A 27,729-nucleotide genomic window follows, 5' to 3' on the forward strand; every position below is an offset into this window, starting at 1 on the left:
TCACAATAATAAAAAGTGTGACCAGCTTACGAAAGTGCTAAATTACCCAAAGTTTTCCATCTCTCATCATTAAAAGAGCGCCAAAGAACAGAGTGAAAAAAAGTTTTCATTCCTTCCGCAATTTTGCATACAAATACTTTAAATCTATTGTAAAAATCACAAAACACAATAATTATACACTTTGTACACCGCTCTCTGGACAGCTGGCCCCACACTTAACACAAATAAAGTTCGCATCTGTCAATAAATTGGCGCTTAAACAGTAATAGCAATATATGTGCCCACAGCCCATGTGATGGGGCAGCGTAGGACGTACGCCGCAGTAGCTGCAAGTGGTGTTCGTCGTCATTTTGGCGGCAACAAGATCTCTCGTAGCACTTTCCCGCCGCCGGGCGTGCTGACCCTCCTCTCCGAAAAAGCCAGCCTTCAAAAGTCTTTGGATTTTACGAAAATTGATAATCGGCAGCAATAGACCCAGAATTTCCTGTAAGTTTAGACTTGATATTTATTGTTTAGAAACTTGCCCGCAGTTACATACCATAAAGCCGCCCCATAGCAGTTCACGTGTCAGGTATTTGTAGCCAATGTCGCGTCTTTGATTGTTGCGCAAACTGATGTAGTCCAAGCCCAGCAGATAGTCAATCAGTGTGGGCTTTCGTCCAGTCTTTAGAAACCGAAAGTAGTTGAGCACGTTCAGAACCAAGGCACTGTTCTCTGTCCATGTAATGGCCCGGCTGAACCATTCGACATGGCGCGACAAACGCTTCTCCTCCCAGCTCTTCACATAGCCCGGCAGCACGGTTAACGCAAAGTGTAGGGCCAATCGGGAAACAGTTAGTTTCTCGGCGTCGTAGGCTAATACCAGCAGCTGCTGGCCAAATGTGGAGCAACGTTTGCCCACGGATCCAAACCAAATAGCCGATTGTATAAGTAAATCCAACTCTGGTTGTATTTTGATAAACAGCACGGGCTGAAATTAGGTTAAGATTAGGTATTTGGGCTGTCATATAATTTATTTGTGTAACCCACCGATATGGCTTGTAAATTCTCCAGCAGATTATCCCGTATCATGCGGGATATGTCCTTGTTGAGGTAAATAGCATCTATCTGGGTTTTAAATAAGCTGTTAGCCGTTTCATTGTTGGCTAAGGAAGCTACTTACCTGGTTTACGCGCGGCACATATTTATTTTTGGCCAGCATTTTGTTTACCTGCGCCCTGTTCGCATTTGCCTTTTGTACTCTGCCCTTTTGTTATCATTCTGTTTATTTGGTTTAGCAAGTGTGTACACACTGCAAGTTGACACTGAAAATGGACAGCTCTATGTTAATTAACAGCCTTGCAACAGCACTACTCCGTGCTTTAACATATGCTCCACATATAAATATTCAAAAATAGTATTTTAGCAAGTTACATTAAATACTCGTATAAATCTCAGTTTCCACACAGTATTTTGAACTTTTGTTCAAACTTGTTACCTATCAACTATTCAAGTGTTTATCAAATTATTTATTGCCAATGTTGTCAATTGTTTAGTTTTATTTTGTTTTGACAATTTAGGAAGCAATTTCGCATCTTATGTAATTTCAATTAAAACAAATACAACTCGTTCCAAGGCGGAAAATATGTCTGACCATTTCTTGTAATCTCTTTTTATTGCTTATACGACGCGTAAACCAGTTGAACATGTCACGGATTTAGACATAAAACCATAAAGACTGACAAATGTTGTCGGCCTTAAGTGCAAGTTCATTGCTTGGCAAAGAAATGAAGATAAAATATTGAAAATCCGAGTTTTTTGATTTATAAAAAGTACATAATTCACATTATCTTTATTAGACAATTTACAATTGATTTGTTTTTGTCTCTGCAACAAATATGTCATTCATTTAACGTAATTAATGAAATTATATGGTATGGTTATAGTTTATAGATTGATAAATTCGTCTGAGTGAATGAACTAGTCTTGGGAGTGGATGAATCGTAGCAGATAGTGACTAAGAAACAGTTGAAAGTTAGCGTGTAGTTGAGTAAGTGGAAATTATTTGCTATCACAGAAATAAAATACGTTATTTAAATGATATGATATGAGTATTATGGAGTATTATAATGCATCATGCACTCGGGCAGTGGTGGAGTGCATGGTTCTTGTCAGTGTCCTAATTACGAGATATGAAGCTGATTACATTACATGGATCGTTCGATTGTGTGAGAGTGTGTGTGTGTGCGTTGTGTGTTGGTGTGTGTCTGTATGCTTGATGATGCGGCTTTATCAAAATTTGGCTAATTCTAGTGTTAAACATAGTTATGGTCTCATGTTTTTTGTGCTCTCTTCTGGTAACGTGCCTTAGTAGTGATGCTCGTGATGATCGTGGATCTCCTCGTGGTGGTGCACGGGCGCCGTCTTATGGACGACGGCATTGAAGCCATTGTGCTTGTCGGCGGTGTAGTCAACGGTGCGTATGGAACCATCGGGCTCCACCAGCGAGTACTGGCCCTTCACGGTGTCGCCGTCGCGGGTCTCGTGCTGTGACTTGACATCGCCGGTGTGGAAATCATTCACGCCATACTTGAAGGCATATTTGGGCGGGGCCTAAAGAAATTGAAGCTTCATAATAAAATACTGCCCTCATTTGCCCAAAACGCAAAACGCAACTCACATAGTAATCGACATGCTCGTCCTCGGTATGATGCTGCTCCACCTCGTAGTGGGGATGCTCATGACCATGCTCCTCGCCCAGCGAGATGCGCTCAATCTGATGCTGGTGTCCATAGTCGTGTATGGGCTCAGCCTCATGATGGCCCAAATGCTCATATCCGCCGTGGCTCTCCTCATAGTAATGATGATCCACCGGATAGGCCAGGCTCAGGCACAGAGCCGATGCAAAAATCAGATACTGCAATTGCATAATTGGACAGTGGCTTAGCTAATTGTTTGTTAACATGACTTGTTGGGGTCTCGCAATTAGCGTTAGTTCAGCAAGTGTTTGCGGAAAACCCGCCGCAACTTGCTCTCAACATGTTTTCATTTCTTTTTTTGTTTCTTTGCTTTCTGCGCATATTTAATGAAGTGTTAGTTGTGGTTTTTTTTTAGTTGTTGTTTATCTTTTGGCTACTTGGTTTAATGACTTGTGGCTTAAATTGTAAGATTTACTTAAATTGCGGTTTAAATGTGGTTATTCCACTTGAAATACGTCTGGTTTTTTGGGGTTAAGATTTAAATGATAAAGATATATGATACTTATAAATATATATATATATATATGAAAGTGTGGACTTTCTGATTGAGTAAATTTGGATATTCAAATATTTCCTCATTTTTATTTTTGGAATTTTTTGAAGAAGGATTGTTAAAACCAATTCCTATACAATTTCATAATTAGTTTTAATTGAAGATAATTAAAACTTATTACAATAAAATTTTATCTTTAGTTTTTATTAAAGATTATTAAAATCAATTTAAATAATATTTGATCTGTAATTCTTTGAGAGAATTTATAAACATCTCAATTTCAATATCTTTTTTTTATTATTTTTAAACTGATTTAATTTAAAATTAAATTAATTAATTAAATAATTGGAATAGAGACTTTATCTTTAGCTCTTCTTTCAAAATGATTTAAATTTGAGAAAATCAATTTTATTTCAAGCGCTTTGTAAGAGGTTTTCATGGGTCTATTCTTCCTTATTGTTAGGCTTAAAACCGCTGAAAACCCAAAAACAGGGTAAGAACAAACGGAATATTTTAAAGATAAGAAACAATTCCTGTTTTTAGGTATTGTGTGGAGGATAAATTCAAAATTCATAAATATCAAATTACAGGCTATAAATGTCTTGTTAGTTTATTGTTTCTGTCGGTTAGCATATCTTTCAGCTAACTATACAATTTTGGCTAATTAATTATCGGGTAAAACACTTTAGTCAAAATCTATATAAATACTGAGCTCTACAAAAAATATTCTCATTAAAATTGGAAATTTATCCACAATACAAAAATCCTTTAAACTTGCACTGTGCTTTACAAAAATATTCTCAATGAAATTTCAAATAAATGTTTGTTGTACGAATAAAATGCTATAAATTTCCATTATTCCAATTAGGAATTTTCTTATTCGATTATAATATTTTCTTGATGCATTTTAACTAAATTATAGCCCTGCGCTGCGCTCTAGTTAACTGTTTAAAATTTGCACATCACTTTGGTAGATAATTATTTAAAATGGTATCGTAAATATTTGCAATATTTGTAGTTTGTCTGTTTGCAACACTTTTCAACACTTGTATGATAGTTGAGATCCTTAAAGGATGTTGTTAAACACTTCAGTTTATTGTTAACACTTTGTGCATGCTTTGAGTATCCTTTCAAACTGTATCCTTCGGCTCACCTTAAAGGCCATTTTAATAGTTTGGGGTTTTTTATGCTTTAATTGTAAGTTGATTTTTTTGGTTTTGGTTTTATTGACGTTCCACGAGCTGCACGCAACGGGATTCCACAACTGAATAATGTGGTTGCAACGAGCCACCGTCGCTTTTATATAGTTAGGAAGAAAGTCAGACAACGAAGCCGGCGTCGCAGTCGCTGCTGAAGCCGGCGTCGGCAGTGAGCGGCGCACCACCAATAGAGATCTGAAAATAATGTAAAACAGTTCAGTTAGTAACGGTAGTTAATGTGTGTGTGCCAGTGTGTGTGTGTGGTTAGTAGCGGCTAGTAAACGTTATTGTTAAGTTTTGGCCTGGATGACGCATTCGGTTTTGCAAAAAAAAAATTTGACAGCGACAATTTCGACGTTAAGTTAGCTCGTGAATACTTTTATGGGTATTGTTTAGCCCAGCTCTATAAATCCATTAATCCTCCTGCTGCCGGGTTAGTTACGAATTCCATCATTAAAGCGCAGTTTGACCCAAATTTTTGGTTAAACTTTGCCATGATTTTGATTTTGGTATTGTGCTGCTGCTGGGGCAACTTTTGATCTTCGATCGTTTACTTTTAATGCGCTAATCGTAAATTGTAAATTGCAACAATAAAAAAAAAAAACAGAGAGAGCGTTATAAAGCCACCAACTTTTGTAATATTTAAGTGTTTCTCTTGCTGCTGGAGGCCTTTATTTCGGATGGATTTTCATTAGCTGCACGTCGTTTAGATTGTACTTCAAATCAAAGTTAAGTGCAACAGCAACAGCAGCAGCAGCAGCATTGAGAAATTGACCAATTATTTTGCGTAAATTTTCAATTGAACGATTTTTTTTTATTTCGGAGCGCCCCCAAGGAGGTTTCTCCAACTGCTCCACACACTTGGCTAATTAGGCAACGGAGCGTATACGCGATGCATTTTGGACAATCAGCCAGTCTTGTGGTCTAGCCTAGAAGTAATTCACATATGTCTGCGATTTGTAAATGCTTAAAATTACACAAAAGTCATTTGGCTTTAGAGCATGGCGCACTTTTTGGTAACAACTGAAGGCCTATAATAAGTTTTGGCTATTGCTTGTAATAAGCCATAATGAGCAGCAATTTGTTTGGCCTTGAATGCAGTTGAAGATTGGACTTTGTTAAATCAGGAAATATGGTATTTGTTGGGTTTACAAAAGAATGTAGATACGTTAGGCACGCAATGTTGCTGAGAAGAGAATATTAAGTTCACGTTGTATATACAATTACAAGAAATAAACAATTAAAACTGTTACATTTATATATTTTATACCCTTTAATAAAATCTATTTGCTCAGTTGTATTATAATAATATTTTTGAAACGAATACAGTGTTAGAAAGGGCTAAGCACTTATGCAAGGCATTTTACAACACTGTTTAATTTGTGATAATTTATTTGAAATAGATTTCTAAAACATCAACAGAAAGTTTAATGTTAATTCAATTGCCCTATATGAGGCAAAATCAGGAATGAAAAATTCAAGCCTAATTTGTTAAAAAAAAGTATACACTAAACACTTTACAACACTTATTCTAAGTGTTTAGAAATGAAACAAATTCTAATGAAAAGATGATTTAAAGGCAATTCTATTGGGTTAAATGAAACGCTATATTTTAAGAAAGGAAAGTTAAGGCTTTAAATAATGCCTAAAACTCGCAATAAGTTTTACAACACTGTTAAAAGTGTTTTTCATTTGCAGTAGCTGCAGCTACTTAATTAAGCTGTATGTAGAAACCGTCTAGCTTAGTCTCTCAGTTATGAAAGAGTGCTTGTCGCAGTTTTGAAAGCTCAAGTCCCTTTACCAGATATATAAAATAAACAATTTATTTTTATTTATCTCGCAAGACACTTTTAGCATGATTTATTATGCCAAATTACGAAACTTTCCCACAGTTGAAGCTAGCATCTTTTTATTTATTTTTGTGTTTTTTCTATATATTTTCAACCATTTGCATTCGCTGCCCTATTTGGCTTTGTTTACCAATCTCAGCATTGCCTTTGCAACATCATCAACGTCATCCTCAGCGTTGCCGTCTCCCACTTTTCATAGCCTCAATTCTCAAGATCGAACTGAGTTTACCTCAGCAGTTATTTTTTTTGTGCAGGTTGATGTACGTTTAAACGCAGCCACAAATTTTAATTGCTATATTTAAAGTCGACAACATTTGACAACGCTGCAAAGCATGACAAGCCAAACGAGCGCAGCAAAAAGCCAAACAACAAAACAACCAAACAACGACAGCGAAATCAAACAAAAAAAGAAAATATATATATGTATATTATTTTTATGATGATTACCAATCCGCAAAATCCCGAATTCAAAAAGCATTTACACGTACCGCAAGAAATATGGCAAATCAAATAAATGCTTAATTATGGTCTACAAGGGGACTCTCCTCGTGTGTGTGTGCGTGTGTGTGTGTGTGTGTGCAGGTGGAAAATATAACGCAAGTCAACATGCCACAGACACGACTACGAGCTGCAGCTGAAGTTGGAGTTGGTGTAGCATACCAAAAAGCCAACGTCTCTTTTTTGAGATGTTTTGCAATTTGGCGAAGCGACGCAAATTGAACGCAATGTTGATACAATTTTCCAGTGCCCGGTCGTCAGCGTGGCTTTTTATTTTCATTTTATGCCAAATGCGGCACTCTAATGAAAGCAACACAATAGTAACACATGAACTGGTTAAATACACTACATCTAAACATAAAATGCATGAAGTTGATGCTTGCTTGTACATACATTCATTTATACATACACATACATACATATATGCATATATGCATACAAACATTCATTCATATATACATACATAGACACGTATGGTTACATACATACAAACTCACATACTCCCTCGGTATTTACATACATACATAATTACTTACATACATTCGTTAATTCATACATAGATACATTTATACATTCATTCATTTATGCATCCATTTATACGTACATGCGTTCATACACATACATACAGACTTGCTGACACATATGTACTCATGCAACGTATATACAACCATTTACATACATACATTCAGATTGCCAATAAGACTTTCGAACATTACACCTACACAAAACATTAAAGAAGCATGAGCTTCTGCAAGGCTTACTTTTATTTATGAGAATCACATAGTAGGGCGATAAAACAAATACGTTTTTTACATTACTTGTAGCGGAGCTGGTGGAGTTATCCAGAAAGTAGAGTGTACTTGGTCTGCATTTAGTACTAGAGAACATGAATAGATACATACATACATGCATACATACATACGTACATACATACATACACACACACATACAGACACACATACAACGTGCAGAGCTTAGGCAAAGTGCTGGCAGACTTGTTACCTGTGTTGAGCTGTAGCTAATGTACCCCGTGACACTTCGTTTTGTTAAGCATAACAATAACAACAATTTTCAGTTGATTTCGCTGGGTTGTTGTTGTTTGATTTGGCTGTCTATGCAAAAGTTGTCGTCATCGTTGCAATCGGTGCTCACATATTTTCATTTTGTTTGCTTATTGAAGCGTTGTTGCCTGTTGTTGTTTCTGTTGTTGTTGTTGTTGTTGTTGTTGTTGCACCTCCTGCTGCTGGCAGCAGGTGTTAATTTTTGGTTCGATTTTTGTTATAACCAAAAGTTTAGCTTTATATTTTCATAGTTGTTGCTGCAGCCACTCAATCAATTTCCACTCACGAAAAGTGAAAAGTCAAAAAGCGACTCACAAATTTTCGGTTAAATTGCGGGCAGCTGCTGCTGCTGCTGCTGCTGCTGCTGTTGGTGGCAGTGCCCGGCAATTACCTAGTAACTCATATTTACTGTTGGACATTTAGTACATGCATTAAGTGCGGCTGCTGTGCATGTGCAACATGGTTGCAAGTTGCAAGTTGCAGTACTCGTGAGCTGCCCGATTGTCTGGCATTTGACTGCCTTAGTAACAGGAACAACAACAACAACAACAACAGCAGCAGCAGCAGCAACAGCTTTTGTCTCATTGTTTCATATTTATTTGGACTCTGTGGCCTCCTAACGAGCCCGCCACAAGACGCGTGCATCTTTCCAAAGTTGTCGTGGGAATCGTTGTGGTTGTTGTTGTTGTTGTTGTTGTTGTAATGCTTATCCTTTTATGCGGCGCGCTTGCGCAACAGCAACAGGCAATGTTGGCTGCTGTTGCACGTAATTGAAAATTACATTTTGGTTGCTTTGGCGAATGCCTCTGAGCCATGGCATAATTTTATAGCCAGCAATTCATATTCATTTATTTGAAGGCAACAATTGTTTTTCTTCGCTTCACACGCATTCCTAATGAATCTGCGTCTCTTCAATACAAAAATACCCTAAAACGAACAACTCAACAAACTGCAAATAAAATGCAGCGCATTGAACTTAAGCATGCGTTCGAGCAATTAACAGCCATATTAACAAGTCAACAAAGTTGCCAGCGAAAAGTGCGTGGCAACATTTCAAACAACATGTTGACAACGCGGCGAATGAGTGTTGCGATTGGATGTTAAGATTAGAGAGAGAGGGAGGGAGAGGGGAGAGAGAGGGGGAGAGAGAGAGACAGGGAGCGGTTGGTGTGAAAACGTTTGATTTGTCCATTAATTATGTCCAAATTAAGTAATGCGTCAATAAATTTAAATATTGATTGAAATCTACAAATTATTATTAATATATTATACCCTTGTAGAGGGTATAATAATTTTGTCATGAAATGTGAAACGCATAGAAGGAGACATATCCGAACCCATGAGGTATATATATACTGGATCAGTCTCTTAGAACATGCCACTATATCATCTAGCATAGGAAGAATCGGTGGAAAAAATCGGTGGATTTTTGTATAACAACTTTTTTGCTTATCAAGATATTGTGATCACTTTTGGTACCTATTAGTTTCACTATGCTATTCATCTATATGCAAAATCCAATCAACATCGGACCACTATAATCGGTCGAAAATTCAGTTCTTGTATACAATTTTTTTTGTTTATCAAGGAATCTTGATCAAGTCTGTCCTTGGTATTTAAACTACACTGTTTATATAAAAGCCAAATCTTATCAAAATCGCACAAGTGTATTAACAACTTTCAACAACTTCTATAGGGAGCTATATAATTTTTGATGATTAGCATTTGGTAGTATATAATAAATAATAATTTTAATAAAATGATAAGCTAATGTGATTGCAGTTCGACATCCTTAGTCATCTATGAAACTCAGAGTTACAAAGAAAAAGTCCTAAATTAATGATAATATGCAGAACTTTAAGTAATCAACAGACCATCTATATACATATAACTCAGGTGACTGCAGGAAAATCCCCAATGCTAAAAAGAGAGTCAAAATAATGTATATTTTTCCTATAGAATTGAGATTTAAGAGACTAGGATTGTTTAGTGGGTTTTACGGCAAATAAAAATGATTGAAACGAAAATTTTGTGTCTCCATTGAGAACATTTTAGTTTTATTTGGTAGGGTATATGATAGCTGGGTATATAAATAAAACTATTTTGTGTAAGGATTTTGCAAACATTTTCCTATAAAGTGATCACGTAGTAGATGCTTCTTGTTAACCCTGCCAATACACGATATAAAAAGAAAAATTGTTTATAATTTTGTTGATTTATCGATTTTATTATTTGGCTGCATTTCTCGCAAGCAAGTTGTCTATAAACATTTTTCTCACAACCTGCTCAGCTCTCTTTTTTTGCTGGCTTGCATCAAATTAATGTCCAAGCACAATGGCTGCATAATCTATCAAAACCAGCTTCGTAATCTCGCTGTCAAACAATGCTTAATGTTCGCTTAAATTCGATGCGGTAGTTGGATTTGAAATTGGAATTGGAATTCAGTTGTCTCGGCTGCACTCTAACAAGTTGTCATCGCGCTGGCGCTGTTGTGGCTCAGCGTTGACATAATAAATAGCTGCAGAAATTAATTAAATGCAAATTGCCAAATCACATAATCATATCATATGGCAGCTATATGTCTCTCAGACACACACGGGCCAGCCTCATGTGTTGCAATACACGGAAAAAGCTGGCAACCAGACCACGCGAATGCAACAGTTGGAGTGCACTCAAGAAATATAAAAAAAAACTGATCTTTCACCAGGCCGCGAGACAATTTTGCAAAAGGCAATTTTCAATTGAAATTAAATCAGACTCGCAGACTGTGGTCTAATTATGTGAGCGTTAATCAAAATATTTACAATGCGCACAGCGCTAAACATTTTAATTTGCGGGGCCGCTTCACACATTTCACTCGAGGAAACTGGCGTCGGGCAGCGTTTTTCTCGTTTCTCATTTCTCGACTGGCGACTTCCTTGGCTTTAGTCGGCTCGACTCCTGTGTGTGTGGGTCTCATTATTAATTGGGCTCGATATCTATGGCCAGGCGGCGTTGACTTCCTACAACGAAATGCGCTTAAAAGTTGGGATGCCGCGGTTCAAAGTAGGTTAAATACTTTTACCTTATTTCGCCGAGCTGGCAGTTTAGCTAATTGCCGTCATTTTTGGCAGCAGCTGTGAATGTTCGTTTGGTTTTCTGTTTTTTTCTCTCATATATTTGTCTTTTATTTTTTTGATTTTCCTGCTGCTGGCAACCCCCTGCGTTTGACAATTAACAACTTTTCAAGCGCGCTCCAACCGGATGTTATGAAATTGACCAGTTTTTTTTTTTTGAATTTTTTTGGCCCGTCCTGGCCATATCAAGATTATAAAATTGTTAAATTTATGCAACCGGCGCTGTGCGAACTGGCTTGGCGACTCCTCTAATCAAGTTGTCAAGCGTCGGCGTCGTCGTCGGCGTCGTCGACACATTTCTGGCAAATAAATTTGGGCAAAACGAACGATTTATAATGGTCACGTTGCCGCGTGCAGGGACGAAACCCGTTCAATGTTAAGTTGAAGTGCAGCCGCAGCCGCAGCAGCAGCAGTTGCAGCTCTCTCAATAATCTATTCATGCCGTCCACTGTGCGTATACGTAATGCGCCACGTAAAACGCCTTACGTTACGTAGCCGCAGCTGCAACAGCGACCCAGCCAAACACTTTCACAGTCTCTAGTTAAACACTGGGTTTATTTTGCAATTTCGGCTGAAGAAAAAGAAGTGATTACCTCAGCGGCCTGCCAGCAATTAGTTAATGACCAAATATGTATGCCAAATAATGCAGCGGCGGCAGCAACAACAAACAACAAGCGAAACGAAACGTAGCAGCAATTTAATTAACATACAATAAAACACTTGAATGCATATGAAAGTTGGCAACAATGCAACTCCCAGCACTCAGCACTCAGCACCACATGCCGCATGCCGCATGCCGCATGCATGCCTTTCGTGCCCCCTCCCCTCCCGCCTGCTGCTTGTTACCGCTCTCAAATTGAACGCGCGCGCGCCTCCACTGGCCATAATCCAGACTTATGAACGTGGCTAAGCTAATTGGCGCACAGTCGATCAGACTACGTTGAGGGAGAAAGAAAGACAGAGAGAAGAGAGTGTGAAAGGAAGAAAGAGAAAAAACCATGCTAAACAAAGTTTATGGAAGAGTTTTTAGTTTAAATACCAAAATTCCTAAAAAATATGTAAAGAAAATTATATCATTACTTGCCCGGCCTCGCCCGGGGTACATATAAAATATATTCTCTCAAAGATCTTTGACCCATGTCTCTCCATGTCTACATTCGATTTTAGGGTGCCATATTTTGACATGAATTTCGACTAAAAAATATGTTGCCAGATTTAAATGTCAAATTAAAGTAGAGGCAAAGGCATTAAGAAAAATCCAAATCTCGTGAAAATCGGTTGAGTTTTGTCCAAGTTAAAGGATGGGGAAATTTAGACCCATATCTATATCCGATTTCGGGGGGTAACATTTGGACATGAATTTCGACCAAAAAATATGTTGCCAGATTTAAATGCCAAATTGATCTAGAGGCCAGACCATGAACAAAGAGCCAAACCTCGTGAAAATCGGTGTGTTTTAGAGATTAATATCTCATATTAAAGAATACATGTTCTAGCTAGGAAATAGCTAAAATAGCCAATTCTTTATACGAAATTTGCCTCGTTTTTATTTTACAGAATAATATCTTATATTAGGAAATTTTAAAAAGCAATTTTATTGGCATCGAAACTAAGGGAAAACTCGTAGTAATTATGTATCTATCCATCAATCATTTATAGCTACGATTTTATTCAGACAATTTATAAAACATTTCTCCGCAATAAAAGTGAATGCACGACAGGCAACAAATAAATATTTTAGATGTGCGCTACAAAGAAAAACCCAATCATAAGAGTGTAAAATGTATAAATATCGAGTAAAACTTGAGTTGTTATTTTTTATTATTGCTGTTGTTGTTGTTGTTGTTGCTTTTGGCCATTGCATAAACTGAAGACAATTCAGAGATAACGTTGAGGCCAGGCGCGGCGGGCGTGCGTGATAGAAATTAAAGCTGCAATTGAATAAAAAAAACACAATACAATAAATCAGCTTAAATATGCATGAGGCGAAAAGATGGTAACGAAAAGAAAACAGCAAAAAAGTGAGAAAATTAAAAATTCAATACATTTCCTTCCGTTTTGAACGCATTTTGGCGCATTGCCAATTGCCGATTGCCTCTGGCCCGAGCTTCCTGAAGCTGGCAAATTGAGAGATATTGTGACTGCAACCAGTTTTGTCGCCCACACTTGGCCCACAAATCGTTTGGGCCACATCACTTCAAAGGCGGCTAAAATGTTGAATAAGTCCCCTCCATTCAGATTAGCTGGCGAGATGAATGCTCCAATTTGCGCGCCCGGCAAACCCGGAAAATGTCTGCAAAATATGCCATAGCCTATCTCTGTGTTTATGTAGTCGAGTGTAAATTGAAGCCTTGTGATTGTTTGCTTTATGCTTTACTCGCATTCTTGTTGTATGCTCTACTTATGCAAAAGCAAAAAAAAAAGTAAGAGTGCTCTAGACGTGAATGCCCGACTGGGAGATACTCTGCAGCCAGCACCGAGTTGCCTTTGCAGACATTCGCACTGCTTTTCTGTGTAGACATATACAAATGCACACATAAATAGAAACACACACATACACGCACATTGCTTACGCAGAAGCTTTGCTTCTTCTTCCTTTAGACCCACTTTATAGGACATGAGTTCCTGAATAACTTCGGTATTTGTTCTCCAATCTTCATGAAAATTTCTGGTCTTAAATGTGGCATATAAATGTGTGTAAATACCAAAGCCTAAGACTATGCTGACAAAAGTGACTTTATTTCTTAATTTAAGGGGAAACGGCTTGAGATATCCGAAAAGTGAAATGTTCCTGAACTGTTAATGCCTCGCAAGAGCCAACAAACTAAATTTGAAGTCTCTAGCTGCCTTAAAATATGCCTAAAAAACGTTAGTTTTAAAATCTATATTTATCCATATGATCAAAAGGTGGGCAGATATCGAACAACAAAGAATCTTATTCACGAAGACGGGTAAACAGACGGATATATTTAGGTCGACAGGTCGACTTGGCTATTAATGCTTGCCAAGAATATATATTATTTACGAGGTCGCATACATTTGCATAAAACGGTCATACCCCATTTTTTCTGGACAACTTTCTGGCATGAAAACGTACTCATGACTCGCTCTGAAAGCTTTTACCTATGAAAAGTGAAAGATCTTGCCGGCTCGGCTTGGCCCGCTTACCTAATGCTTATTAGTCGCTGTGGGGCGTGTCGGCAATGCTGGTGGCTTAGTAACTAACGGCTACAGTGGGGCAGCCACATTTTGGTACTCCTCTGGTTTTTTTTTGTGTGCCACAAAACTGTGTGCTAAGCGTTTAGTTGATGCAAATTTGGTAAATGCTCTAGGAATTCACGACGATTCGCCTGAATGATTTTGTGGTACCAGCTGCTAGCATTGGAATTATCGTTAACCAAAGGCCTGGGCGGTGGCAATGTGGTGCTAACCACAACTTTGGCCACTTGCGGTGCCTTCTCATCGTTATTGGACTTGGCTTTGTTGTATGTGCCAAGCGTTGTTCTGTTGCCCAATGGAGCCAAAGTTGTAGCCGTTGTTGTGGTTATTGTTGTTGTTGTTGCTAGCAGTTGTTGGGCTGGCAACTCGAACGGCACCAGTGGCAAATCCTTGTCTATAAAGTTGTGCAGCGTTTCAAAGGCTAAACTGCCATTGGCTTGGGTCTTGAGCGGCGTCTTGCCATTGACTATGTCCAGCACAGCTGGCTGCAGCACATCCTGCGCCACATTGATGTGATTCAAATCCAGGCCATGCTGCTCCTTCAGCTGTTGGGCCACCTTATGCTCCACCTGATCCACGCTCACATTCAAATGACTATTAGGATCCCAGCTGATATTCACAGCCGGCTGCATTTCATGCTGCGCCTTGAGTAAATCTGGACGCTGTGTGGGCCAAATGGAGTCCACACGCTGATCACCCGGTGCATAGCTTTGGGAGTGCGACAAGTAGCCGCTGTCCTCATCGGCTTTGTAGCGTGTCACCTGGACGAGTCCATCGGGCCGCACATAGCCATAGCTGCCCTCAATGCTGCCGTTCAGAAAACGTCTCTCATCCCGAAATTGTATATTGTTAGTCTGTGCATCCTCCACCTCAAAACCAAAGGCGTAGGTATTGGGACCTGTGCGGATTATACAAATAGTTATTGCTATATTTACTCCAGCTGCTCTTTTTGTGGCCTACCGTAAGGCTCATGCAGAAAGTAGTTGCTCGTTTTGCTCGGCTCGCTGCGGTTTTCGTCAGCCGTCTTCGCGTATGCTGCATTTCCTGCTGGCACTGGAGTGGCCCACGCGGCGTATACTTTTGCGACGAGCAGCAGCAGCAGCAACTGCAAGAAGAATGAAAATATTATTGCATACTTTGGGGCTAGTAGACTTGGCATAAAGCTTTGTTTAGATTGATTTAAAATTGGATGAACAGGAGTTTGGCTTTGGCAGAGTTATGGTGATTGGAAGTATTTAAAAAGCTTGATTGTGCGCTTTTGTGACCTAAGAGAGGGTATGATCGTTTGTGTGACGACCCTATACATAATAGATTTTCGGGAACAGGGCGTCGAACTGATTTCTTGTCCGTCTTTCTTTATTTCCATGTAATTCTATATCTGTATCACTGATGTAAATATGTCTATATGATGTATACGTGTGGGTATATATGTATGTGTGTATGTATAAATGTATGTATGTATGCATGTGAATATAAATTATATATGTATACATATACATTGCCTGATATCACAGACCTTCCGCTGCGCTGGAAGTTAAAGAAACGTATTTTTAAATATCGCCTTACTATGCGATTCTCATGAACTCATATAAGCTTGTCTTGGCGATCTAATGCACTTTTTCTGCTTCTTCATTATCCCGCTTTAATTTACTCTTCATCTCCTTCTCGATTTTTTTTATTTCTATTACCATCTAGTGATCTCTCTCTCCCTTTCTCTTTTCGTCTCTCCTTCCCTCTCTGTATAAACAAGAATATACATTAATGCAATTAAGACCTGGGCACGGGCTATTTCAAAGTATTTCACAAGTCTAAACGGGTTCTAAGTTTTTATCTTGAAAAGAAAAGGTTGTTCAACGACCTGAGCACAAGTTAGTTTCCCAGATGAGTTATATTTTAAACAGCTGCCTTACTTGCCCTTTCGATACATCTCTTAAGGCAGTTTGGTAAAAAATTTCCAAAATAAACCAAATACAATTTTATGTATCATTAAATGAGTTTCATAATTTTTCACACCATCAACCATGTCATCTACGCTAATAAAATCGAGTTTCTTAGAGGCAGCTACGCACTTACAAACAACCATAAGCGAAATATATTTGTAAGAACTTCCATGCTGAATTTTAATGAGCTGCGAATCACATTTGCTGAGCGTCACTCGCTTTTTGACATTCCAAGCAGTATGTTCTTCGATATATCCGTATATCCGGCGGACTTGCGCGCACTTTCAGTGGCAAAATTGAACTGAAGACGCGACCGCGCGGCAGCCAAAACATAATTGAGAGCCCAATTAGAAATACAATGTTAGAATGCTAAATAATTTTCAGCATGCTCAGTCAAATTAATTTGGTGAAAAGATGAGCTGAGAAATGAAGAAAATATAATTTGCTAAACAGCTTGACCTCTGCGAAGGTTTAGCTGGAACTATAATAATAATATAATATAATAATAATTCATATCTCGCATTCTTTTTTCAATTTGATTTTTATTCATTTTTTTGTAGTTTTCTATTAATACATTTTTATAATTCGATAATAACGTGTTTCTGCATTTCGTTGTGTTTATCAAGAATTTGTATTGTTTAAAATAATTGCTCAATGAACTTTGAGCGTGAGAGACATGTGAGAGTTTTTTTTCTTCTTGTTGTTTGTTTGTTTGATCTACAGAGACAACATTGATGCAACAATGGTTATTTTTTTTTTGTGATTTTTTTTTGTTGTTTACATTTTATATACATATATATTGATATTATAATTAAGCGGCATAATTGTTTATAAATACAATACACACAAATTGTGAAGAATACTAAATGCAAAAATGAAACTAGATACAAAAGTGTCAGACTGAGAGTGTGGATGTGTGTATATGGGTGTGAGTGAGATAGTTGTAGAGAGCGTCAGTTGAGCGTTGAGTAATAAGAGGAAAGAGAAAGAGTGAGCGAGAATGAGACAGTTGAGTGCGTGAGACAGCGAGTGTGTGGGTGAGAGTTCTTGATAATATGTTGAAATATTTTTCAAGCGTAACTTGAATGGGTGAATCGAAATGCACGAAACGCACGCGCCAAGGTATCACAAGAGTTGTATCTATGGCCCAGTGCTTGCCAAACTGTGCGCCAAATGAAATGGCACAAAATGCTCCAGTTGCTTAAATATTAAACAATTAAGCGGAGCTGGCACGCCCCATGCTGTTAGTTGGGCGTGGCAGTTCTTCAATTGACCACAGTTTTTTTATATAGCGCCAAAGGCATCTTCATAAGAGCGAGAGAGAGAGAGTGAAAGTGAGAGAGAATGCATAAATATATTACAAAAGTGAGAGCAGAAGAAATTGAAAGTTGAAAAAACTAGTTTTTAGATAGACAATGAGTTGGGAGTTGTGTTTAAGTTCTGGAAGATGCCTTTGCAAATTTGGACCATAAGAACAGTTGCATTTGTGATTATGTTTCGCGCTGACCTTGACTTGTGCTTGGTGCTAGATGGTAATGGGCGGAAGTGGTTAAACATAATATGAAACATTGATTAAATATACAAAATATACAAATATATATCCATATATATGTGCATTCAAAAACTTTGCCTCGTTTTCAACTGTGATTTCTGCTGCTGCTGCTGTTGCTTCAGTTTACGCTTTGTGTCAAAACATTATCAACGTTCACCAACATCATCATCATCATCATTATCATCGTCATCATCATCATCATCATTCTCATACTCGTGCTATGATCAAGATCAAGTCATTATGCTTTCGTTTAGGTTTTTTTTGTTTTGTTTTGTTTTTGTTCGTATTTCCTTCGTCCATGCCATGCCAGATCAGCCGGGTGCCGGGCACCCACTAAGGTGCCCGTTTCTACTAAAAACTTCTTAGCTACATTTTACTTACTTACAAAAAAAATGTACACGTATTAACGATTTTTCAATGGATCTGTTTTATCTGCCTGTTGTTCCTATATATTGTTGTGTTTGCGGTTGCGTTTGGGGGGAGAGAGCACCTTCATGACTCGACTGCTCGACGGCCTTTAGTAGTGGTGCAGCAGTGGGCCATGTGACAGCACCGGAGCGTGCACGACGGGCGCATGGGCGATGATCTTGGGTGCGGTCTTGTGGACGACGGCATTGAAACCGTTATGATCATCGGCGGTGTAGTCCACGGTGCGCACAGAGCCATCGGGCTCGACCAGCGAGTATTGGCCTGGGCAATGCATAAATGAAAAATTGATGGCAATTAGTTAAACAGTTAGTGTATGTCAAGTTTGTTGTCTAAGTCTTTTGCTTGCATTCAATTTTCTATGCCAAACAAGTTTGACGCTCAATTCTTTGCAGCATAAGGAGTATGTTGCTTAAGTCTTTTGCTTGCATAAAAAGTTTGTTGCCTAAGTCTTTGGTTTATGTTTAATGTTGTATGCCAAATAAGTTTGTCGCTTAAGTCTTTTGATTTCATAAAAAGTTTGTTGCCTAAGTCTTTAGTTTACATTCATTGTTCTATGCCAAACAAGTTTGTCGCTTGAATCTTTTGTTGCATAAAAAGTTTGTTGCCTAAGTCTTTTGTTTGTTTTTAGAACTTGTAAATTTAGATAAAATTTTGAATTATTAAGCCCTTTTTGTTGCGAAAACTTCTCTGCTTCAAATTTGTTATGCTCTTTAAGCCCCGCCCAACTCACCCTTCACAACATCACCATCACGCTCCTCAGCCTGAGACTTGATATCGCCGGTATGGGGATCCTTGATGCCATAGTTGAAGGAGTATTTAGGGTAGGCCACCGGCTCCGCATGCACAGCATGGGCCAGCACTGGGGCATGATGCACCTGCAACAACGATGGACCATAGTGACCCAGCTCAATCGGCACAGCTTGAGCGGCGGCAAACAGCAGAGCAATGGCAACAAAGTACTGTATGTGGGCGTGTGTGTGTGTGTGCGTGTGGGTGTAGAAGAAGAGGCAGAAAATGAGTCCTTGCTCGAGCGCAACGTTTTTTTTGCGTTGTTTTTTTTTATTTTGTCGTACCTTCATTTCAATTGAGCACAGACAACGGCACACGACGCGAACAAAAGGACGAAGGATTCGTTTCAAATTAAACTGAACTGGCACAACTGTGGCTTTAGGCACGGCTAAGACGCTTTGGAGAGGACCGTTTATAGCACGAAATCGTAAGCTGAACTGATGTCTGCAACGATGACCAAAAGTATTTATATACGCGCAGGCGATGCCAGCGAGCACGACGACGATGGCGACAGCAGCAGCACCAGCAACTTCAGCAGCAGCGAATCGAGTCGTACGAGTTGCAGCTGCAGCGGGTGTCGGCAGCGGGCAGGAAACGAAGACATAGACACAGAGACCACGCATGTGCCGGCTGAGATCGCTGTTGCTGCAGTTGCTGCTGCTGCTGCTGCAGTTGCTGCTGCAGTTGCTGCTGTTGCCGCTGGGTGCGGCATTTTCTTGGGCTGTGAAGGCGTTGCTAGCTTTTGTGACTCGGTTTTCGGCAGTTGTGTGTATCTGTTAAGGACAGATAACGGAGCAATTGAAAGTGACACTTTGCCGCTGCTGTTGTTGTTGTTGTTGCTGTTGCTGCTGCTGTTATAGCCTAAGCTGTTTATTTATTGATCGGTTGCGGTAATTACGACTCACAGTCGGAGGCAGTTTTAATAGCTGCGACAGAGACTCTGGTCTCTGCAAATATTATTACCATATCTGTGGCAGTCAACGCGCGCCGTTATAATTACCACAAAAGCAACAACAACAGCAACAACAACAACAGCAACAACAACAAACTTGACGCAATTTGTTGCACGACATTTTGTTGTTCAAAGAACTTTTGTGTGCGTGCGTTTGTGGAATTTCGATGTTGGCAAATGCTCGCATATTTTGTATTTTGTATTTCTATGCTCTTTGTTTTTGGCTACGCATATCAAACGTCGTTCAATCAACATTTTGTTGTGGCATATGACAATTTCAATTTGTTGCCATGAGAGTCATTCGGATTAGTTGCTTGTAAAGTTGTCTTGAAATAGTTTTTTTCTGGTCTAAAAAGACATATATAAAACGTTTTCTAAGCTAAGCATACATTTGAACAAAACCCTTACGCCCTTTTTTATTTATTTTCATTGCGTTTAGGGCATGAAAAAGAGAAAGATATGAAACTTATGTAGTTGAGTTTATTGAGCAATTAATATCTAGATGCCAAATCAATCTGGAGCACAAACTATGAAAAAGTGTCCTCATTCATTAAAATCGATTTGGCAAAGTTGTGAAAGCTTGTAGCTTAGTAGGGACATTTACTGGGGACTAGGGTGGATTTTTATACAAATGTAAAAAAATGGAATGCGAATATGTATAGATTTAGAGCAGAAACTATGAACAATATGTCCTCATTCACTAAAATTGGTTAAGTTTTGGCAAAGTGTTGGAAGATTGCAGTTTAATAGAGACATTTACTAGGAACTTGGCACTTTATAAGTCCAAATATTTCGCATATTTAGCTTGCTTAATGACCGAACATGTGACCCTCTTACTTAAATTGAAAAGATAAAAATCCGTTCAATTTTAACAAAGTTTTCGCACATGGAAATAGCTTGAAAATTGTTCAATTTTGACAAACTTATTACATGTGGAAATAGCTTGCTTAGATCTGAGTACAGGGTAGCGGTCATTCAGTAATTCTTAAGCGAGCTTACCTTTGCCACAATTAAGTGTTATTGATAAATTATTAAATTCAGTTAACCAAAACTGCTGCTAAGCAAAACAAATCGCAGTTCCAGCATCAATATGAACAATCCAGGCGTAACGATCAACAAAAATGGGTCTTGCCCAATTCGTGGCAACATGGTGCGTTAGATTTTCCATGCTCATGATGTCAAATTTGGACACGTTGACTCGAAATTTCTTGCAACGCCCACGCAAACAGCTTTGTGCCAAGTTGCGGGTATGCAACAAGCAACAAGCAACAAACAAAAAACAAGAAACAACAACGACAAAATGTTCTTGCATGACATATCAGAAAATTATTATTATATCTTGTAGTCAAAAGAGCACACAAGTGGCCAGGACAGACAGACAGACGAACACATGTGGCGGCAACGATGGGAAAAAAAGCAGCTCAAAGTTTGTTTGCACGAAACAAAGGTGCAAAACAGACTTGGCCAGCAAAAGTGCAGTTAAAGCTACTAAAAGATCATTTGTGTGGCTGGGAAGGCCCGCAACGAAAACAGAATCGACTTACATAAAATGACTTTAAAGGCGACACATTTACAAGGCGCACCAAAACCGAAATAAAAAACGCTTTGAAACAATTGTGGGCTAAGAAAATGCAAACAACAACAGCAACAACAACAACAAAAATGCAGCTGAGGCAGCCACAGGCTTTGCAAACAAGTTGGCCACGTCACGATCGAGATCGCAGAGCGGGTGTTCCAGGGGGGAGGGGGAGGGTGGGGGGCTTGGCTAGATTGGAGCCTTTGGAGTTTAGTTGGTTAGTTGGTCAGCGGCGGCTGAAATGAGTGGAACACGCTTTGTCTTTGTCGAACACAACAGCGTTCGATGATTGCGCAACAAATGCGGCACAGTTTGAGAGCCATTGCACATGGCACACTGTTTGTCTGCGGGGGCGACATGCGCGATGGCTGCGTTAATTGCTGCCGCTGCCGTTGCCGCTGCCACTGCCTCTGCTGCTCTTGTGGCACCTGCGCCACTGTCGACGCATGTCAGAAATATGCGCATGCCACGCCATGCACTAAAAATTGCCAATCGAAATGCAAAATCGCAATTCCAAATCGATTGCCTCAATCATCAAACTCCAATTCCAATTCCGACTGCAACTCCAACTCCGAACGAGTGTCAGCTCGATAAGTAGAACGAAGTTTTTTAATCTTGATTTATGCCGCGCATGCAAAACTATTTTGGACAATGGTTTGGTTTTTATTTTGTATTTCTTATTTTATCTGGCGGTTCTCTTGAACATTTAAACGCACTTTGCTTTGATTTTAATGACTTGTCTGTTCTGCATTGACATTGATTTATGCACATTCATGCATATGGTCAGTTTTAGAAAGGCCCGCTAATCCGCATTCAAAGTCGCAGGCTCGATTGTAATTTAGGCTAACTCAAAACTATTATTTCTGTTTTTATTGGTCGCACTACGCTGCGTATGCGTAATATGGCATTTCCTGCCACAGCTCAGCTCAGCTGCTTCTGCTGCACATCCGCTGTGGCAGGCTGCCTTTCCATGGGAAGCTTGTATTCATTTCATTTCCCAAATGTAACATAAAACGCTGTGAACAATACGCGTATTACGCATACGCAACGTTTGCTCAGAGAGTCAAATGTTTTAGTTTTACTCAATTATTTATATATTATATAAAATAAATATAGGAAAATTCGTAGAATAGGTACAAAAATTCCAACATTATTCGCTAAAATGTATTCACATTTTTATACTCTAAACCTATTGAAATTGGAATAAAAGGCAGAGGAATGCATCTCCGACCTCATAAAGTATATATATTCTTGAACAGCATCTATTGTCGAGTCGATCTAGACATGTCCGTCTGTCCGTCCGTCTATCCGTACGTATAAACGCGTCGATCTCAGAACCTTTAATAGCTAGAGGTTTGAAACTTCGAACATAAATCCATCTAATGCTCGCGAGTTTGTTCCCGATAATCGATAACTAGCCCCGTTTCCAATCAAACGATAAAAATTGTTATCGAAATAAAGTTTTTTGAGCGAATCTCTTAGGTTTTAAGAGCTGAAGTCGCCAAATTGGACATGTAGCTTCTAAAAAAGTTTATACAGATCAAGTGTTTTTCATTTTATCAATACTTCAACCCCATGCCCCGCCTCTTAGCTAAAAATCACATAAATACACCAATTGGAACTCGCAGCATTTGTTGCAAGTAGAAGAAGGTTTAAGGTATCTTCTAGTCGCACAGCTGCTTAAATAAACTCAATTAAATTTAAATAATAATTTATATATATTTTGAATTCGGTAAGAAGCCCTTTTAAAGTCGAATTTACCAGCTTCTGTTGGCATGCACATTAATATTTTATTTTTTTGTTTACCCACATTGCAACGTTAGCTAATTAAAACATTTTCGCTGGCATTCTTGCACGTTTGGGCAAACTGCATGCTGTCCAGTTTTGGAGCTGGCCCGTCATTCTAAGCGGCACACCATAAATCTTCAGCACATTGCCGCAATGCGCAGGCATCGACTCTTGGGATGCTATTAGCTAGAGATGCCTGAGGAGATGCTGGCCAGCCGCCAGGCACTAGATATAAGGCGCTTGTCAATTAGGCACACACGATGCCCAGCCAAATGCCAAAGAGCTGCCAACCCAATTGTGTCGCCAACTCAATTCTCCGATTACTAACTGCATTTGGTCACGCTGCCCGCCGCTCCTGCTCCTGCTCCTCCTCCTTCTGCCTCTCTACCTGCTGCTGCTCTCGCGGCGCCACTCAGTTGGTCAGTTGGTTAGTGCCATTTCGGCATCATTACCGCATCGTCGCTGGCTGCAAAAAAAAAAGTCCAAAGTCGTTTGATCCAATTTCGTTGGCTGTTTGCATTGCAGCCGCCCCCCTCCCCTCTGCCGTGCTCAGCCCCGCCCCTTCTGCGCTGTCGTTTTGATTTTCGCACATTTAATGCGATTTTGCACATTTGCGCGTATGAATTAAGCGAGTGACGAAATGGACTCGCTGCCAGGCAGTCGACCAAGTGGAGCACACACGCAAACAGATTTCAGAGATGTTGTGCGCGACTTTGCAACAAAGTCGTTGCCTGCCTGCCTGGTTGGTTGGTTGGTTGGTGCAATTGCCAATTGCTGCTGCGCCTGATTGATTCCGATCGAACGCAACAACAACGCACACGCTTCACTGCAGCAGCATGAAGCAGCAGCAGCGGCAGGCTCTGCGACGTCTCTGTGGCCAGCCAGTTGGATTACGCAAAGCCATTCCCAGCAGCAGCAAAATCAACTGACACATATTTCAATTAGCTTTTGCTTTAGATTTAACAAAAAAGTATATTTTTTGGGCTTATGTAAGGCATATTTAATGCATTTAGTATTTATGCTTAATATGCCAGTTAAATATCGTAAAATACCAATTGCGTGCAACAAGCTAATTGAGGTGTAAAACAGAAAAATAGTTTCATTTACTTTTTTTTTGTGGTAATTTTGATAATTTTGGTATTTAATAAAAATACCAATTTTATACTTCAACTTGGTAGAGCACTAAAAAAATCGCTTACAAAATGTTGCATATTAAATTTGTTTTGGTATTTTTTGGTACTTTAGTACTTTTGGTATTTTACGAAAAATACCAAATTTATAAATCTGCTTAGTAGAGCACTAAAAAGAGTAGATTACAAAATTTTGCGTACAAGTTTTGTAATATAATAAAAAAAAATACCACAAAATACCTATAAAAATCGGCTTAATACCACAAAATACCAAACAAGCTTTAAAAACTCACTTTCACTTTGTTTTGTTTTAATTTTTTGTATATCACAAATATTAATTTACAATCGATTTTTAATCTAGAAAAATTTGTTAACGAAAAAAATAAGACAATAATATCGAAAATTACAAGTATGTAATCAGGTATATTGCGGTATATTTGAACGCTTCTAATACTCCTCGCTGCTGTCCCTGTCCTCCAGCTGCTGCTGACGATGCGTATCCGCATCCTCGTAGCCCTCCTCGCTGCTGCCCTCGTATTCCTCATGATCGCCGCCGCCCTCGTTTTCATTCTCCTCATTCTCGCCGTCGCCCTCATCGTCTTCGTCATGGTCCTCGTGCACCTTATAGTGACCCTTGCCCTTTTGTGGTGCAGCTGCCTCGTGCTGCGCCTCCACTTCCTCGGCCTCCTCCTCTGCCTCCTCCTCTTGCTGCTGCGTGCCAGCACTATCATCGCCATCGTCTTCCTCCCCCTGCACCTCGTTGGCCTGCTCGTGTTCCACTTGCTGCTGCACATGGACGCCACCCGCCTCGCTGCCATGGCCATGGAGTGTGGCGACACCATTTGTGATCACCTCGGCCTGAAAGCCGTTCGTATCGTCCGCTGTGTATTTGACCACACGCAGGGTGCCATCAGGATCGACTACGCTGCGTGTTGGCGTTGTTAATGAATGCGTTGACATGGCAACAGCGGCATTTACCTACCTGTAGACGCCGCGCACCTCGTCGCCGTTGCGCGTCTCTTTGCGATTCTGCAGCACACGCGTCTGACCATCTTCGATGCCATAGGCGAAGCTGTATTCGGGTCGTGCCACATAGTCGGAGTGCGTGCCACCGCCATAGGCATCGGGCACGGCGACCAGTCGCTCCGGCCCCGCCACCGGACCCTCAAATCTCGTATAGGAATAACCAATCGCCGAGCAGCCGGCAAATGTTGAGAAGATCGCCAAAGCCAACGCCAGCAGCGGCAGCCACGAGCCGCGGAGGTGCAATCGCTCGACGCGTGCCGCCGCGGACGTAACGCGGAAGCACAAACAACAAGTGGCAAATGTTGTCGTCTCTGGCGTTCCAGCTGCGTGGCCGGTTATGCGTTGTCGCTTCTTCATGGCAGTTGTTGTTTTTGTTGTTGCTGTTGTTGATTGAATTTCAATGTTTTTATTTGCTGTCGCTTCTCGTTTTGATTGGCAGCGCGTTTTATTTGAGCTAACTTAATCCTCGCGTTTGCATAAATACTAAGCGTGAAATGTTGCACTTCTCAGTTATTTATATATTTTTTCGCACTGCCCAACTGGGGGAAAGGTACACCACAATCATTTGTGCATATTTCCGCACAAATTATGCGCTTCAATGGTCACCGCATCCAACTGGAACTGGCCAAGAGCGCGCGCCAGAGATGCGGTCGTCCACTTGCGCCTTTGATGGGCGGCAAATTGCACACTTCCTAATACCCAAAATGACGTCATTAAATTAGAGAGACGTCGTACTAAGGGCATCATATTTAAATATTTGGCACACTTAGATAATTAGGCTGAAAAACAAAAATAAACTTTTTCGGCGGCAGCACAGAGAGAAAAAATCAAGAATTTTGTACTTGAATCAAGTAAAAAGTTATTAAAAGTATGGTAAGGCAGGTAATACTTGATTCAAGTGTGAAATTCTTGATTAAAGTATGACTTTTGTATTGCAAAAAACATAAATCAAGCCTTGTTTATTATGGTTTCATACCAAATTGAGCACGGATTAGTATTGAGCCAAGTTTTAATCACTCTTAAATTAAAAGCCCAACCAATACTTATACTATCACCAAGTTTAGCTTCAAATAAGACTAATATTGTATACAATATAAGCCCAATATGTTTTTAATATAATTTAAAATTGCTCGTGAGCTCTTGAATCAAGATGATAGCAACTTAATACAAGCTCAAACTTGATTGCGCTCGAGATAAGTTTGTATTAACCTTGCTTCAAGAGCTTAAAAGCATAAATTATACTAAATTTATTAACAGAAGAACTTCTATTAATCCCACTTTGTTCCTAAATTAGGATCAAGTAAGTCTTAAAACAAGATTTTCTGATCATAGTTCAAATATAATTGATACATTTAATTATATTTAATCCTCGGCATTTCGAGTGTAACAATTTCTTCTTTTGATCAAGATATATATAAATATGTATATCTATATATATTCTACTATATGTGTTCTCTGGGTACGAAAGAAGATTTATTTTCACATTGAAATCGTTTTAATTTTATTAAAAAATATTATACAATATTATGTCTATAAACACTTTATCGTTGCGAATTTGAAATCCTATTAATTGCCTTGCATGTTTGCCCATTTATGTGCCCATCATAATTTCGAGTCTTATTGACCAATTTGTGCCCGAGGCTTGGGCACACCTGTCCGCCGCAGCAACGGCATCTAAACACTTTTTGAAAATTTTCGCGTCAAACATGGAAATCGCTTTAAGTGCGTTCAGCTGATTAGCCGCACACCCCGCCTGCGGCTGAAGGCGATGCTTATAATGTGCCTGCTTAAAGATCGAACAGTTCGAGTCATGATAGTCATGGCAAAAAATGAAGAAAAACAAAAAAAAAAAAAACGCAGCTGTGCAGCTTTGACCTTTTTTTGTGTGAGGGTTCCGCCAAAGAAATATGGCTATTATTTTGACTACTTCTAATTTATAAGCGAGGCGCATTGCTGCGGCTGCAGCAACAGTTGTTTGGCATGAAAAATGCATATATCATTGGCCTCTGGTACTTGACGGCTGTTTGTTTGGGCTTTAAAGCGCGCACAGTAGCCCAGGCCGGGCGGACACATGGACAGACCGGGCAGCTGGGCAGCCGGTCAGCTAGGCAGCTAGGCAGCTAGGCTGGCCCATGAGGCGGGCAATAGCAGCGTGGGAAAACTTGTTGTTGTCGACGACGAAGACGACGAAGACGAGGACGACGACGACGAGGCGCTTAATTACCCATTACACAAATGCCGCTTGGCAGCTTTAAGAATCGCGATTCGCAAGTTTTTGGGTTTTTGGCTATTAACGCCAGCGCTTGGTAGTCGTAATTAAGACGCAGACGCAAGCTGCTGGATGTGTTGGCCTCAGTTTGTTGCCTAAGTCTT

At 39.7% G+C, this 27,729-nt stretch overlaps 5 protein-coding genes across 6 annotated transcripts; all 5 read right to left on the reverse strand.

Moving 5' to 3' along the window:
- Window positions 1-86: 86 nt before the first annotated feature.
- On the reverse strand, window positions 87-1,281 carry Pex2 (peroxin 2). Its single transcript, XM_064686198.1, has 4 exons — window positions 1,163-1,281; window positions 1,030-1,107; window positions 539-970; window positions 87-484 (listed from the first exon to the last, which is right to left on the reverse strand). Exons 1-4 carry the CDS (start codon window positions 1,199-1,201, stop codon window positions 173-175), a joined length of 861 nt encoding a protein of 286 aa, XP_064542268.1. The 5' UTR covers window positions 1,202-1,281; the 3' UTR covers window positions 87-172.
- Window positions 1,282-1,844: 563 nt separating this feature from the next.
- On the reverse strand, window positions 1,845-4,571 carry Cpr66Cb (Cuticular protein 66Cb). Of its 2 annotated transcripts, XM_064686161.1 has the most exons (3): window positions 4,385-4,571; window positions 2,660-2,896; window positions 1,845-2,592 (listed from the first exon to the last, which is right to left on the reverse strand). In XM_064686161.1, exons 1-3 carry the CDS (start codon window positions 4,394-4,396, stop codon window positions 2,347-2,349), a joined length of 495 nt encoding a protein of 164 aa, XP_064542231.1. In that variant the 5' UTR covers window positions 4,397-4,571; the 3' UTR covers window positions 1,845-2,346. The 2 variants fall into 2 exon arrangements, with proteins under 2 accessions (XP_064542231.1, XP_064542232.1); XM_064686162.1 differs by lacking the exon at window positions 4,385-4,571 and having other exon boundaries at window positions 2,660-2,973.
- Window positions 4,572-12,813: 8,242 nt separating this feature from the next.
- Window positions 12,814-16,398, reverse strand: LOC135431189 (uncharacterized). Its single transcript, XM_064686159.1, has 4 exons — window positions 16,248-16,398; window positions 15,135-15,279; window positions 14,124-15,072; window positions 12,814-12,886 (listed from the first exon to the last, which is right to left on the reverse strand). The coding sequence occupies exons 1-3, from the start codon at window positions 16,284-16,286 to the stop codon at window positions 14,249-14,251; spliced, it is 1,008 nt and encodes a 335-aa protein (XP_064542229.1). The 5' UTR covers window positions 16,287-16,398; the 3' UTR covers window positions 12,814-12,886; window positions 14,124-14,248.
- Window positions 16,399-18,183: 1,785 nt separating this feature from the next.
- On the reverse strand, window positions 18,184-19,174 carry LOC135431185 (cuticle protein 8). Its single transcript, XM_064686151.1, has 2 exons — window positions 18,826-19,174; window positions 18,184-18,356 (listed from the first exon to the last, which is right to left on the reverse strand). The coding sequence occupies exons 1-2, from the start codon at window positions 19,172-19,174 to the stop codon at window positions 18,184-18,186; spliced, it is 522 nt and encodes a 173-aa protein (XP_064542221.1).
- Window positions 19,175-24,777: 5,603 nt separating this feature from the next.
- LOC135431206 (uncharacterized) lies at window positions 24,778-25,713 on the reverse strand. The gene is made up of 2 exons (XM_064686191.1): window positions 25,313-25,713; window positions 24,778-25,255 (listed from the first exon to the last, which is right to left on the reverse strand). Exons 1-2 carry the CDS (start codon window positions 25,711-25,713, stop codon window positions 24,778-24,780), a joined length of 879 nt encoding a protein of 292 aa, XP_064542261.1.
- Window positions 25,714-27,729: the final 2,016 nt, after the last annotated feature.

The sequence above is a fragment of the Drosophila montana genome, unplaced genomic scaffold (assembly GCF_035044405.1).
Source record: "Drosophila montana isolate Dmon_TW-CO22-7 unplaced genomic scaffold, ASM3504440v1 contig_3175_1, whole genome shotgun sequence".
Classification (NCBI taxonomy): Eukaryota; Metazoa; Arthropoda; class Insecta; order Diptera; family Drosophilidae; genus Drosophila; species Drosophila montana.

What these genes read in the sequence shown, in the direction of transcription:
- Pex2 (XM_064686198.1), bottom strand. Translation starts at nt 1,201, where the DNA reads ATGCTGGCCAAAAATAAATATGTGCCGCGCGTAAACCAG. An exon ending in ATGTGCCGCGCGTAAACCAG is followed by an intron (nt 1,108 to 1,162) that starts GTAAGTAGCTTC and finishes TTTAAAACCCAG; the next exon opens with ATAGATGCTATTTACCTCAA. An exon ending in TGCTATGGGGCGGCTTTATG is followed by an intron (nt 485 to 538) that starts GTATGTAACTGC and finishes CTAAACTTACAG; the next exon opens with GAAATTCTGGGTCTATTGCT.
- Cpr66Cb (XM_064686161.1), bottom strand. An exon ending in ACGAGCATGTCGATTACTAT is followed by an intron (nt 2,593 to 2,659) that starts GTGAGTTGCGTT and finishes CAATTTCTTTAG; the next exon opens with GCCCCGCCCAAATATGCCTT.
- LOC135431189 (XM_064686159.1), bottom strand. Translation starts at nt 16,286, where the DNA reads ATGGAAGTTCTTACAAATATATTTCGCTTATGGTTGTTT. An exon ending in TATTTCGCTTATGGTTGTTT is followed by an intron (nt 15,280 to 16,247) that starts GTAAGTGCGTAG and finishes TTCTTCTTGCAG; the next exon opens with TTGCTGCTGCTGCTGCTCGT. An exon ending in CTTTCTGCATGAGCCTTACG is followed by an intron (nt 15,073 to 15,134) that starts GTAGGCCACAAA and finishes TAATCCGCACAG; the next exon opens with GTCCCAATACCTACGCCTTT.
- LOC135431185 (XM_064686151.1), bottom strand. Translation starts at nt 19,174, where the DNA reads ATGAAGGTACGACAAAATAAAAAAAAACAACGCAAAAAAAACGTTGCG. An exon ending in TGATGGTGATGTTGTGAAGG is followed by an intron (nt 18,357 to 18,825) that starts GTGAGTTGGGCG and finishes TGCATTGCCCAG; the next exon opens with GCCAATACTCGCTGGTCGAG.
- LOC135431206 (XM_064686191.1), bottom strand. Translation starts at nt 25,713, where the DNA reads ATGAAGAAGCGACAACGCATAACCGGCCACGCAGCTGGAACGCCAGAG. An exon ending in GAGGTGCGCGGCGTCTACAG is followed by an intron (nt 25,256 to 25,312) that starts GTAGGTAAATGC and finishes GCCAACACGCAG; the next exon opens with CGTAGTCGATCCTGATGGCA.